This window comes from Schistocerca americana, chromosome 9 (genome assembly GCF_021461395.2).
Source record: "Schistocerca americana isolate TAMUIC-IGC-003095 chromosome 9, iqSchAmer2.1, whole genome shotgun sequence".
NCBI classification, from domain to species: Eukaryota; Metazoa; Arthropoda; class Insecta; order Orthoptera; family Acrididae; genus Schistocerca; species Schistocerca americana.
This window is the reverse complement of record NC_060127.1, coordinates 116880084-116895084: the sequence shown is the minus strand read 5'-3', so window position 1 is coordinate 116895084 and position 15001 is coordinate 116880084. Positions and strand designations below refer to the sequence as shown.

The 15001-nt window shown below is 44.7% G+C and overlaps 1 protein-coding gene across 1 annotated transcript in view; it reads right to left on the bottom strand.

The window, feature by feature from the left end:
• LOC124550724 (X-ray repair cross-complementing protein 5-like) overlaps positions 1-15001 on the bottom strand; it is a gene marked incomplete at its 5' end in the record, with an annotated part of 126777 nt that overhangs the window by 49942 nt on the left and 61834 nt on the right. Inside the window, 2 exons of the mRNA XM_047125445.1 lie at positions 769-906; positions 993-1132. Coding sequence (XP_046981401.1) covers positions 769-906; positions 993-1132 — 278 coding nt within the window. The remainder of the gene's footprint in view (positions 1-768; positions 907-992; positions 1133-15001) is intronic.

Genomic DNA, 15001 nt, shown 5'->3' with positions numbered 1-15001 from the left:
TTTACTACTTTAAGTGCCTCATTTCCTAATCTAATTCCCTCAGCATCACCCGACTTAATTAGACTACATTCCATTATCCTTGTTTTGCTTTTGTTGATGTTCATCTTATATCCTCCTTTCAAGACACTGTCCATTCCATTCAACTGCTCTTCCAAGTCCTTTGCTGTCTCTGACAGAATTACAATGTCATCGGCGAACCTCAAAGCACACGTTAAACTTCAAAAATGTCGTCATCGTGTCTGAGCCCATTAACAATGTCACCATTTTTAACATAAATCCCAACAAACTACTGTTCTTGTACACTGTTTACATGAGAACAGTAATTTTTTGGGATTTATGTTAAAGACTATAACATTGTTAACAGGCTCAGACACGATGATGACGTGTACATGTCAGATGATTTTTAAAATCTGACACTTGCTGACGCAGTCTTTTGTACTATACCTATTGATAATTACCTTAAGGTCTAAATTGGAATAGTAAAAATAGATAATTTCTATAATCAATGGTAACTATGATGTCTTTTAAAGAAGGTCTACATGACTCGTGTGTGTGTGTGTGTGTGTGTGTGTGTGTGTGTGTGTGTGTGACTAACAATTAGTAAAATTAGTTGTGAAATATATGTAGATTATATAGATTAAGTATAAAATATCAAGAAATGTTAACCAGCACACATGAAAATTATGCAAAGAAGAAAAACAACACTACAAGCCAATGTGGAAAAGATTTAAAAATTAATTTTACAAAATATTTTACCTTTCAGCTTACCTCGAATCCGTCTTCAATCTTTGGGAAGAGTACACCCACACAGGGGTCATAGTTACTCTCATAAACTCTTCGAACAACAGCTACCATATCTAAATTCTGCATGGCTTGGATAACAGCAGAGAATGCAGAGCCTGCCTCCTAAGGATGGGGGATACAACGTTGAAAACAAGTTGAAAAAAGATGCACATATGTGAGGATCTAGTGATAGAAAGCATCGGACTTACTGTTCTGCCATTTTGGAGGGTGAAGTACAGGACACCATTGCCCATGAACAGGTACTGAGGCACATTCTTTGCCGCTGTGAAACACAACACAGTCAGTGACTTTACTGGAGAACTATATGACATTGCCTGTTCGTCCACCTCTGCAATAAAATGAATAATGTAACCAAGTGGCAAATATGAGGGTGCGTAAAAAATTTACAATAAAATGGTGAGCTGTAAGTTGTATATTCTGTTAACTTTGGCAGCAATATATTATAAGAAAATCATTTCCGTCTTACTAGTGTAGGTACTTATAAGGTTAGTGCAATAACTCCATTCTTTCCCCACTCAATGGTCGGTTTCTTTGAAGTCAGCGTTTGAAATTTTACTGTAAGATGTAATCTTATTTCTTGCGGGTTCAGTTGCTGTGTTGTAATACTGTGTTTTACACATACTGTAACTGTCATATAAGTTCTCTTTAGTTTCATGCTTCAACAATACTAGTATATACTGTCAACAGTTTTCTACTCTGTTACACTCGCCTGTTAGTGAGCACAACCTTGACAACAGTGTGAAACAGAAAGTTATCCTCAAGGAATCTAAATTTTCTATCAAGTTTTTCTCTCACTATCAAATGAAACTAACTGGTTTCACAGATCTTTTCAAGTCTAAGATGCACATATGCAGACTGAAGCAAGGAATGAAAATTTGTACTTACCCTGGGATTCGAACCCGGGTCTCCGACTCACTAGCCACATGTGCTAACCACTATGCCATCCTGGCACAGTGGCTCTGCAGGACTACACGGACTACCCTAATATTCCTACCTCCTCAATCTCAGTTCCCATTCATGCCTCAGCCTACTCGGTATTCTCCCTAAACTTGAACAGCACTGCAGAGCCTCTCCAGCTCTATTGAAATACCACCTTAGTATCGAACGAAATGGGAGGTTCTCTGGAACCATAGAGTGTCATATGATTAATATACCTATGCTTGGGTTTCATGCAAGGTTACACGTTTTGTTCAATGCTCAGATGCTATTCCAATACAGTTGGAGAGCCTCTGCAATGCTGTTTGAGCTTAGGGTGCTTGCCAAGTGGGCTGATGTGCGAATGGGAATTTGGATTGAGGAGAGAGATGTACTAGGATAGTCCGTGCAAACTCACTGTGTCAGGGTGGCCTAGTGGTTAGCGCATCTACTTAGTGATCAGGAGACTAGGTCTGAATCCCAGCCACAGTACAAATGTTTTCATCACTTCAATCTGCATGTACACATCATTTCTCTCATTATTTACACAAATCTATTCTTTATTGGTTGTAGCTTCAGATATTACAGGAAATTTGCTGAATTGAAGAATAAAAGGTTAAAACAAACTTCATGAGGCTAATTTAAAGTTTAGTGTTTAGATGAATATGGCATCACGAATTACGGATCAACCGCCGCCCCACAGTCAATGCTGTTCTTGCACAGGTGTCGTTTATTTGCTGTTCGTGTCTTGAAATTGCTCTGACTGTAATCAAGCGAGATTGGAAGCTGCTTTCAATTGGTGTACAAGTACTGCTGGAAGAAACACCAACTGTTGTGTACCACAACTATGAAATGTAGCTCAAGTACTATTCTCTCCAATGGACATTGTCTGCTCTGCAGGAAATGCACAGTATACCACCGCTCATCCACTCAACTGTGTGTGGCGCATTGGCGGCAGGTCTAAGGGCCCTTTACAAGGAAGTAAGGGACCACAGACACCCCCATGCTGTGTGAAAAAATCTGCACAAATGTCCAGTCAGATCTTGATCAGATTTCAAAGTGATGCACAAATTGGTAGCTTGCTTTAAATGTTCAAAAATGTGAAGTTGTGGACTTCACAAAATACAAAAAACGTTATATCCTACGACTACATCATCAGTTAGCCACAACTTGAATCACTCAATTCATAAAAATTACCTGAGTGTAACAATTTGCAATCAGTCTACAAAGGAGACTGTTCGTAACACACTTGTGCTACATGATAAAAATAGAATGTCACTTAGGATAAAGACAACAGAAAACCTGTTGTCGTACTAACTTACACACATCTAATTACCAACAGAGTTGTCAATCAGTTAATTTGGGGGGGGGGGGGGGGGGGGGGGAGGAGATCAAACAGTGAGGACATCGGTTCCGTGAAAGTAGGGAAGGATGGGGAAGTAAATCAGCTGTGCCCTTTCACAGGAACCACCTCGGCATTTACCGGAAGCAATTTAATTTAGGGAAATCGCGGAAAACCTAAATCGGGATGGCCGGACAAGAACAACAGAGTGGATGAGAAACTGGTGGTTTCTGCAGCAGACTTCAGTCTATGAGGAGGATACTGGGAAAACGCAGTTAGTCTACAAAGGAGACTGAAATTTACTGCCAGATTAAAACTGTGTGCTGGACTGGGACTCGAACCTGGAACCTTCGCCTTTTGTTGGCAAATTTTCAACCGAAGAAGCTGTACAAGCACAACTCACGACCTGTCCTCACAGCTTTACTTCTGCCACTACCTCAATTTCACAGTGCTCCTGCATATCTTGCGTGGCTAGCATTCCTGCAAGAAATGACATTGAAAAGATGTGTTAGAAACGAAAGTATGAAAGCAGGTCATGTGTTGTGGTCAGATTTTCAGTCAGTAGAGTACTTTCTTGTGAAAGGTAAATGTCCCAGTTTCAAATTCTGGTTAGGTACACAGTTTACATCTGCCAGAAAATTTCATATCAGTACACATTCCAATGTATTATGAAAATTCTTTCTTCTAAGGAAACTGCTTATGACTTACTTCTGCATCCCATCTTGCAATACTGCTCAAGTGTGTGGAACCCATACGAAATGGCAATAAAAGTGGATACCTAATATGTACAAAGAAGGGCAACACAATTGGTCACTGGTTTGTCTGACTTGATGGAGAGTGTCACAGTAATGGTGGAAAGCATGAATTGACAAATTATTGACAACAGATGTCAGTTACTCCATGAAAGCCTGCTTACAAAGTTTCAAGGATCAGAATTCAGTAAAGAGTCTAGAGGTATTCTTCAATTCTTTATGTATCACTCCCAGATGGACCACAAAGTAAAGCTTAGAGTAATCATGGCACATCTAGAAGCATTTAAGCAGAAATACTGCTGTGTGCTATTGTGCCAGGCATCCTCTACTAGATACCTCACAACTGTTTGCAGAGACTGTGTGCAGGTGCAGATATAACAACTGTGAAGTGACTAAGCAATGCTACACGCACATTGCACTGGGTGCTGCCAATGCCGCAGATGCAGTGCTTCGGCATTGTGAGGATCTCTGCTACTCATTCCCTTGCTCTCATCCTCCATTCTCTCCTGTCCCCTCATAGATATAATTCTATCAATTCTTTGCTCTTTCCGTAAACTGAAGATCTGTTGCGAGCACTCCACCTGTATCTAATAGAGTGCTGCATCTGTGTGGGGAGCCCAATGAGCGCCCTCAATTCCTATCACTTGCTGTTCATGCAGTTCAGTATCACTCTCTTCCAAGTGGGTGAGCACTCGGAGAATGCAACCTAATGAGTACGTGGCCCATTCCGCACGTCTAACGAAACATGACCGTCAGCTATTCAATGATGCAGTGACACACCTACAGAAGTACATCGAGCCTGTGCATGCTGAAACTTCACAGCCTTTGCGTATCCATGTGATCTGCAGGCAGTTGTGTGAGCCACGCAAGCAGTGGTGGAATTAGGTGAGGTAAAGTACAAATCTTTGGCAACTTCTGCTGAGCTGTGCAAAGATTATTCATCCTCCCTCCTGCACACCACTGTCATGTGCACAGCACGCAGATCAGGCATGTGCTTGCAGAGTCCTAATACTTAACTGATTGCTTTTGAAGGTAGTCCCTTTTTTATCGTTACCTAGATTTTTGCAAAATGTAATAAAAGTTTGACCTGATGTATTAGGTCGGTGCATAAGTTCGCAGCATTTTTGCTTTGCATGTTGGTATTCCCGTTACTATGGTTTTATTTATAGACTGTCATTTTTTATTTGTAGTTCACTGTTGTCCTTTGAGTTTACATATTGTCATTCTGTCACATAGAGATAGTGAGTTGAGCTAGAGAGACTAGAAAATGGACTGCCAAGTAGAGAAATTGGAACATTTCCAACATATTCTTCCATTTGAGTTCAATAGAGGAGTGACAGCAGCAGAGGCAGCCTGAAACTTGGCAACTGTTTGCAGGGATAATGCCATCGGATGGAGTGTGGCAATAAACTAGTTTTATTTTTTTATGGAGGATTATTTTGACATTAGTGACTCTTCACATTGAGGAAGACCTTTGGAGTTTGGTGAAGATCATTTAAACACGTTAATCCACAACTATCCATGCCAGTGTACTTGAGAACTGGCAAATGTGATGAACTATGATCATTCCACCACTGTGGGACATTTGCATGTGATAGGGAAGGTTCAAAAATTGGGTGTATCGGTATCACAAGCTCTAAGCGAAAAGCACAAAAATCTGCTGGTGGCTATGCATGCATCTCTGCTTGCACATCATCAATTGGCTTGTGAACAACACCGACTATTCCTATCTTGTATTGTTACTGGTGACAAGAAATGGTGTCTTTATGCTAACACAAGTAGAAAAGATAAGATTGAGCCCTAACAAAGCAATAACTCCCCATACAAACATCTGTGCTCTTTCACCAAGCACAATGTTACGTACCTAGTGGAACAGTGATGGTGTGGTGTACTATGAATTGCTTCCCCGAGGTGTAACCATCACTGCTGACATTTAGTGTCGACAACTGAGATGTCTTGCAGATGCAATCCAAGGACAATGACCATGAAGACTGCATGAAGTGATGATACTAAACGATAGTGCGCACCCGCATTCAACTAGACTGACAAAAAACCATGGTGCAGGAGTTGGGTTGGGAAGTCATTCCACACCAACCTTATTCACCTGACCTTGCAACCTCAGATTTTCACTTTATGAACTTCCTTTTCAGATGAAAATGCGCTCCAAACATGGCCCAACGAATTCTTCGGCCCAAAATCATACGATTTCTACAGCCACGAAATCAAACAGTTATTCCAGCATTGGCAAACTGTTGTAAATAACAAAGAGAATATACTATTGATGACTAAAGTCTATGTTATGCTTATTCAGCTTACAGAAAAATGCTAGGAACTTATGCATCAACCCAATAACATTAATGACACTTATGACCACTACCTGAAATTGCTTGAAATAACGTGCCTCTTGCGATTTTTTTTTTTGGGCTCTCAACTACTAAGGTCATTAGCGCCCAGTCACAAACATTAGTGCACTAATAGGGTAGAAAAACGCAAGGGGGCAACATCAGAAAGTACTTACAAAGACGCAGAGAAACGAAATAAAAGAGTTAGATCTTTTTGGACAAGTCCGTCAGTGTAATAAAACAAAGGACACGAGCAGCTGCTCGAGTGTCATCAGCTAAAAGTTCCTGTAAGGTAGATGGCAGACACAGGACAGCACGAGGGTGAATAAAACGGGGACAGGACAATAAAACATGGCGCACCGTCAATGGATGACCAGAGGGGCACTGCGGGGCGGGGTCACCGCACAACAGGTAGCAGTGGCTAAATTGGCAATGCCCAATCTGCAACCTGGCCAAAATGACCTCCTCTCGCCGGGAAGGGCGTGAGGAGGTTGTCCAAGCCGTCGGGATCGGTTTGATGGCCCTAAGCATATTTTCATGGAGAGAGGACCAAGCCTCGTGCCACAATGATGAAACGCGCCAACAAAGAACCCCACAAACATTAGTTTATGGGAAACAAAAGGAAGCTGTCCGAGCCAGGAGGGCAGCAGCCTTGGCCGCAGCATCAGCAGCTTCGTTCCCAGGCACACCAACGTGGCCAGGAATCTACAAAAAAAGGACACGAGTGCTGGTATCAGCTAGTGACTGAATGGACCGTTCAATTCGTTGCACGAGAGGGTGGTCCAAATATGGGTCACGGAGACCCTGAATGGCGCTCAAAGAATCAGAGCAGATCGCATAGGGAGAATGACGATGGCAGTGGATATACTGAACAGCCTGATAGAGAGCAAAAAGCTCAGCTGTAAAGCTTGAACACTGGTCAAGGAGCCGGTATTGAAAGGAATCATCTTCAACGACAAAGGCACATCTGACGCCAGCAGTGGTCTTGGAGCCATCTGTGTAAATAAAGACGTTATTAGTGAGCCTCATACGAAGTTCGACAAACCCCAAGTGGTAAATCGAATCCACGGTCCTCTCCTTTGGGAGCGAGCTGAGTTCAAGGTGAATGCGAACCTGGGCCTGGAGCCAAGGTGGCGTCAGGCTCTCACCCACTCGAAAAGTCATAGGGAGGGTAAAATCAAGTTGCTGAAGCAGGCGACGAAAGCGAACTCCAGGAGGTAACAGGGCAGAGATATACAGCCCGTATTGGTGGTCGAGAGAGTCGTCAAAGAAGGAGAAATATGACGGGTGGTCGGGCATTGACATCAGTTGGCAGGTGTACCGACAAAGCAACATATCGCGCCGGTAGTTTAGTGGTAATTCGGCAGCTTCGGCATACTGAGTCTCAACAGGAATGGTGTAGAATGCTCCAGTCGCCAGACGTAACCCCCGATGGTGGATAGAGTTTAGACGGCATAAGATGGACGCGGGGCAGAAGAGTAGACAAAGCTCTCATAATCCAGCTTTGATCGGACAATGGACCGATATAAGCGAAGCAGGACCATTTGATCTGCTCCCCATGATGTACCGCTGAGAACATGGAGGACATTTAGGGAACGGGTACAACGAGCAGCCAAGTAAGACACATGTGGAGACCAGCAAAGTTTCCTGTCAAATGCAAGACCTAAAAATTTTGTTGTCTCCACGAATGGGAGAGCAACGGGACTGAGATGTAAGGATGGTGAAAGAAACTGTTTGTAACGCCAGAAGTTCATACAGACCGTTTTCTCACCAGAAATACAGAAACCGTTAGCGACACTCCAGGAATATAGACGGTCTAGACAATGCTGAAGACAGCGCTCCAGGAGACATGTTCTCTGAGCGCTGCATTAGATCGTAAAGTCATCCACAAAAAGGGAGCCTGAAATGTCAGATGGAAGGCAATCCATAATTGGATTGATAGCTTTGGCAAAAAGGGCCATGCTCAAAACGGAGCCCTGGGGCACCCCATTCTCCTGGCGAAAGGCATCTGACAAAACAAAACCCACACGCACCCTGAACATTCGATCCATTAAAAATGCATTAATAAAAAGAGGGAGGCTATCGTGAAGGTCCCAAGTGTGCATGGTGCGGAGAATTGCCCGCCCTCCAACAGGTGTCGTAAGCCTTCTCCAAATCGAAGAACACAACCACCGTTTGGCGCTTACGCAAAACGTTGTTCATAACGAAGGTCGACAAGGTAACTAGGTGGTCAACAGCAGAGCGGCGCCTACGAAAGCCACATTGGACATTGGTAAGGAGGCATCGAGATTCAGGGAGCCAAACCAATCGAGAATTTACCATGTGCTCCATCACCTTGCAGACACAGCTGGTAAGGGAGATGGGGCAATAACTGGAAGGAAGGTGTTTGTTCTTTCCTGATTTGGGTATGGGAACAACAATTGCTTCATGCCAGTATGTGGGAACATGACCTTCAGTCCAGATGTGATTATAGGCGCGAAGAAGAAAGCGTTTACCTGCAGAAGAAAGGTTCTTCAGCATCTGAATATGGATACCATCGTGCCCCGGAGCAGAGGATCGGGACCGGACGAGTGCACTTTCGAGTTCCCACGCAGTGAAGTGGCATTGTAACTTTCACGATTCAAAGACTGGAAAGAAGGTGGCCGTGCCTCCTCCGCTTATTGTTGGGGGAGGAAGGCAGGGTGGTAATGGGCAGAGCTCGAAACCTCTGCGAAAAAGTGGCTGAAGGCATTTGAGACATCCTCAGGATACAGAGGGACTTCATTCGCTAGTCAGGCCAAAAATCGTGGAGTGGACCTTGGTGCCAGATAGCCGGTGCTGGCCACCCCAGACAACCGAAGGAGGAGTAAAACTGTTGAATGAGCTGGTGAAAGCCACCCAGCAAGCCTTTTTGCTTTCTTTGATAACACGACGACATGCACAGAGTCGTTCGTAACTGATACAGTTCGCCATCATAGGGTGGCGTTGGAAGGTGCGTAAAGCACGTCGCTGAGCACGAATAGTGTCGCTGCATGCTGTAGTCCACCAGGGGACTGGGACTCGATGTGGAGAAGAGGAAGTACGAGGGATGGAACATTCAGCAGCAGTGAGAATAACATCTGTGAGGTATGCAACCTGACTATCGCAGCTGGAGAAGTCTTGATCATGGACGGTTGCCAGGGAGGTGAAAAGCCCCCAGTCGGCTTTGGAGATGTTCCAGCTAATGGAATGTGGAGAAGGGGTGTGATGCAGGAGATGGATTACGCAGGGGAAATGGTCGCTCGAGTATGTGTCAGACAGAGCATACCACTCAAACCGACGCGCAAGTTGGATAGTGGATAATGAGAGGTCCAAGTGGGAATAGGTATGCGTTACGTCCGAAAGGAAGGTAGGTGTACCGGTATTTAAGCAGACTAGATTGAGGTGATTGAAAAGGTCTGCCAAGAGGGAGCCTCTCGGGCAGGATGCTGGAGAGCCCCAAAGGGGATGGTGGGCATTAAAGTCTCCAATCAACAAAAATGGTGTAGGAATCTGAGCAATCAGTTGTATCATGTCTGCCCTAGTAAAGGCACACGGTGATGAAGTGTAAACAGTACAAATGGAAAATGTGAAAGTGGGGGGATAGTAATTCGGATGGCAACTGCCTGTAGATCTGTGTGCAATGTGATTGGATCGTAGTAGACATCCTCCTGAAGCAGCAACGTGACCCCTCCATGAGCCGGAATACCTGCCACAGGGGGTAGGTCAAAACGCACGGAGGTAAAGTGTGCCAGGTCATTACGATCGCATGGGCGTATCTTCATTTCTAGGAGACCTACGACAAGCGGGCAGTGCATTCGAAGTAGCAATTTTAGTTCCTCTCGGTTGGACCGAATGCCGCGAATATTCCATTGAAGAATTGCCATTACGGGAGGGGGGGGGGGGGGGGGGAAGGGTCACCTCGATGGCCGCTGAGGGCCTGGCTTCGAGGGAGCACTGCTGCTGCAATCGATAGATGCTGAGTCATGGTCCATCAACTCAACAGTTGCGGCTGCCACCTTCCTGAGCTGGTCAGGAGGGGCAACTTCCTCCGCCAGTGAAAGGCCTGATGATCGGCTACCAGCGGTGCAGTCTGCCAAAACTGTAGATGGCCGGGGACGGCAACCACTGGGTGGCGCATGAGAGGAAACACGCCTCGGCGGAGATGGAGAACTCTTTTTTTACCATGACCCTTCTTTGAAGAATTATGTTTTGTCGAAAGAACAGTTCATGGCTGTGAAATTCGGGTACACAAGAAATCTTCACGTGTCGGTTCTTTTTTGAAGGTCCGGGCATCTGATTTAGAGGTCGTCATCTTGTAGCAGATGATGATGTTGGAGCTTTAGGGTTGGTGGGAGGAAGAGAAGATGTTGATCGGGTGATCTTAGCACTGGCCGATCTCATGACCGAATCGCTAAATGTTAGATTGCATGTCTGTGTAGCTACCTCCCTGGTAGGCCGAGGAAAGGCAAGAACGGTGCTGTATTTCCCCGCCGGAAGCACAGTGGCCTTTCTGTTATTGAATAACTTGTGAGCAGCCAAGGTCGACACCTTCTCTTTCACTCGAATTTCCTGTATACTTTTCTCATCTTTGTAGACGGGGCAGCCCGAGAGGAGGCAGCATGGTCACCCATACAGTTGACGCAACGAGGCGATGGAGGTGGACAGTCACCCTCATGGGTGTCCCTGCCACAGGTAACACATTTAGCTGCCCTTGAACAAGACTGCCGTGTATGGTTAAACTGCTGACACTGGTAACACCTTGCAGGGCTGGGTACATACGGCCGAACAGAAATGATCTCATAACCCGCTTTAATTTGTGAAGGCAATTGCACATTGTTGAATGTCAGGAATATGGTTCAGGTCGATATGAGGTCGTTGTTGACCCTTTTCACGACCCGATGGATGGCCGTCACTCCCTGATCGGAGAGGAAAGACAGAATCTCCTCATCAGTTAGTCCATCGAGCGACCTGGTATACACCACACCACACGACGAATTCCAAGGTGGGGTGGGCCTCCACCCGTACAGGGAATGTGTGTTAGAGAGTGGCTCGAAGTAATTATTAGGCCTGGAAGAGGTGCTCTGTCTCCAACAGCAAGGCACCGTTGTTCAACCAAGTACAAGTTTTCACTGGTCCTCCTATTGTATCTACACCCTTCGGAATGATGAAAGGGTTGACTGTTGAGAAATCGTCACCGTCAGATCTTGTGACAACAAGAAACTTTGGTGTTGGTTGTAGAATTTTCTGAACAGGAGTTTCATCTAGCTTTCTTATTTGGGAAGAAGACAGGTAAGAAGAAGAAGAAGAAGAAGAAGAAGAAGAAGAAGAAGAAGAGAAATCCATTACGGATGAATCCCCCATGACTGCCAGCGTCTCCGATGGCACGCTCCTTCCTTGAGGGGGCCCCCCTCAGAGGGCACTCCTGCCTTAGGTGATTGTCCACACCCCAGGTCACACCTCCTGAGAAACGGACAGAGGGACCAATCGGCAAGTTCGGAAGGTAACAGCTCGGGCAATCACCCCTCCCTGGGCCTGGCCTTTACCAGGGGGTATGTGCGTGTCTTACTTGCTTACCTAGGGTGGGGAATTACGCATTACCCTGTCACCGGCTACGCATGCGAACGCGTGGGTCGGCCTTCAGACACGCACAGGGAGGAAAGAAGAGAGGAAAGAGAGAGAGAGGGATAGAAGAAAGAATCTCAAACGCCGAAGTGGAGAATAAGACATGGAAAAGAAGACAAGGAGAACAGGGCAAGGAGAATGAGGCAGAGACAAAAGTAAGGGAATGAAAGCAAGGAGAAGAGTAAACGTAGAAAACATAGGAAACAGGATCCTGGAGTGTTAAAACATCCGGACGAGGGCTCGATACATTACTCCCAAGGAGAGGGAGTGTGAAGGGGAGGTGGGGGGGGGGAGGGAGGATTGGGGACGAGGAGGGATTGGGAAGGGCAGCCCGGAAAGGAAGGAGAACTGCACTAGCTCGGGGACCCGTGCTCGCCACGCACATATCCACAAAAGAGTTGTGGACCCCCTGGAGGTGGGGGGCTCTTGCGATAGTGGACTTCTTACTTACAATTACTTTCTCAGGTTTCTTCATGTGGTTCAGGTTTTTGTATTGAGTTTCCCTTCTATAAATTAACTCTGGCATTACTAGCATTTACTGGAAGACCTAACCGCTTCTTATTTGTAATGACATACAAATCCTGATATCTGCGTTTAATTTTTGGTGCTTTCTTTTAAAAAAGCATTCTGAAGCAATTGGAGGTGTTTCTACTGTACATGGTTTGCTGTTCCCTTGCTCTGAACTGCTATGAATGACTGTGACTATGATGAGTGGTTGCAGAGTGCACTGTTGGGTTTGTTGTTGGATAAAGGAGAAGCAGTAGCTGTAACCCTGTGCTGGCACAGAGCCTATTCCTTTCAAACAGCACTAGGGGGTGGGGTGGGGGGTGGGGGGATGCTGAGCTTAACGTCAACATCTGAAAGACAGTGTAACATGCTCTCACTTTGTGAGAATCTGCAGAGAGGTTTGGAATTTCATACAGTACATTGGCACAAAGACTGGTGATAGGGAACTTTACGCCACTGCCACTGTCCTCCCCTCGCTGGTGCACATGCACATGCGTCTATCTGTGTTCAGTTTGATTTTGACAGTTTGATAGTGATTTTAATTTTTGTATGTCTTACCCCTTTTATCCCGTGTCAACCCGATTCAATCAATACATTGTAAATATGATTTGCAACAGAACTGACAATCTGTGAGGATCTCTGTATGTTTTTCAGATTCACAGAAACATACTGAAAAATTAGCCTTTAGTGTCATTGGCAAGTATACAAATGATCACTTGATTCTTATTGCACTTCATAATTCTGACATATGGCTCGACTGATGCCATACTAATGATGCCGAGGACACCATTATAATAGCAGCCACCTTAACTGATGGTAGGGAATTCTAGAGTTTTCAAAGAGTTAGGCAGTAGCTGGCAGTGTGGCAGGGGCAACAGCTTCAAATGATTTGATTGTAATGTGTGCAAGGGGGTGCTGATAAGTCCTTGGATTTTCCTAGTTAAAACAGATGAAGCTAATTCTCATTGTTTGGCCTTAAACCCCGTTCTTTACATTATGTGTGACACTAACTGCACAGTAGTCACATTAATTTTTGTTCTTCAGTGCAGGTTTGAAGGGAATTTGGCACAAGAAAATAGAGGATTAACAGTCAAAGGGAATCGTGTTGTGATTAAGCATCTCTTTTTCAAAAGTAAACAAGGCCAAACAAATTTATGATGATATGTATGGCACATCAGGTGGTAACTGCCCTTTCTTCTCCACTATTAAGAATTGGACTGCTGCATTTAATACAGGACATTTTGGCGCTGAAGATGAAGAGTGTTCTGGAACGCCTGCTAACATCACACTTCTGAAAACTGTGGATCCTGTTCATTCCATGATACTGAATACTCCCACAGATAACTGCTAAAAAGATACCACAGACACTCAGCATATCTCGAGCACATGTGGGTCATATTATTTATTTTGAATGTGAGAAAGTGCTCAGCCAGAGGGGTTCCCAAATGTCTCAATGGAGACCAAACGTGTGAACGAATGGTTCCTTCATGCAAACTTTGGTCTAATTTTGACGAGATCATGTGGGATTTTTGGATCATCTTGTCACCGTGGATGAAACATGACTATACACTTATGATCCAGTAACCAGAAAAAACAGCCCAAAGAATGTATCAACAGTGGTTGTTCACATCCAAAGAAGTTCAAAACACAACAATCAGCATACAAGTCGCTCACATCTGTCTTTTGAGATGAAGACGGAATCCTACTTATTAACTATAATTACCATGATTAAGCTCAAAAAGTTTTAGGAAATTAGTAATTTTTACCACAGATTTTTCTGTTGCCTTAGGAGAAATCTCGTTTTGTGTATTTGCTTCAACTCTTATATGGAATTAGCAACTTCGTAGCTCAAGAGATTACAGTCATTTATTCACTGTATTGTACTACAACGCACCCCCACTGTGAATGCTGTGCTCAAATAAGGGATGAGTTGGTTCACATTCATAAGCAACTGGAAATTGCTCTGACTACTACCAAACAATTAGCAATGCTGTGAATCAAAGTGCTGAAGAGCTCCCGAGAGTCATATACTGTGATACTGACAGTAGAGGTACTTCAAAGTACTATCCTCTCCTGTAGATCCTGTCTCCTCTGTAGAAAGTATGGGACCTATCATTACTCTTCCACTTGACTGCAAGTGGCATTTCAATGGTAAATCTAGGCGTCCTGTGCAGTGTGGACAGAACCAGGGAGGGTTCAGTGTCTTATATCGATCCCCCTAACCGACAAGTTCAAGGTGCTATCTTTCACTGAAACTGAGCCAGTGGGATTCACTTCATCTATTTTAGGGAAACTTGTTTTTGTTCAGTGTCAAGAGGAGGCAAACACAGAAGGGTAGGAGCCTATCAATTGTCGGCAGCTTTAAGGCACGGTGAATGACAGTACCACTTAGGGAAATGGCAGCAATGCAGAGGAAAGGACACCAGATCCACTCACTGTGTATGCCTGGAGGCCTCATTCAAAATGATGAAGAGGCTATTCCGCCAGTCACTGAAGGAACAGATTGTGGTGCATATTGGAACATATGACTCCCGACATCGGGACTCGTAGGTCATACTCGGATCATTCCAGCGACTGGCAGAAAAGGTTGAAAAGACCAGCCTTGGACACAGAGTTTCAAAGAATTTGCAGCATTGTCCACAGAACTGATCACGGTCCTTTGGTTCTGAGTTGAGTGGAATGACTGAACCAGAGACTTCGAAGGTTCTGTGACAAGC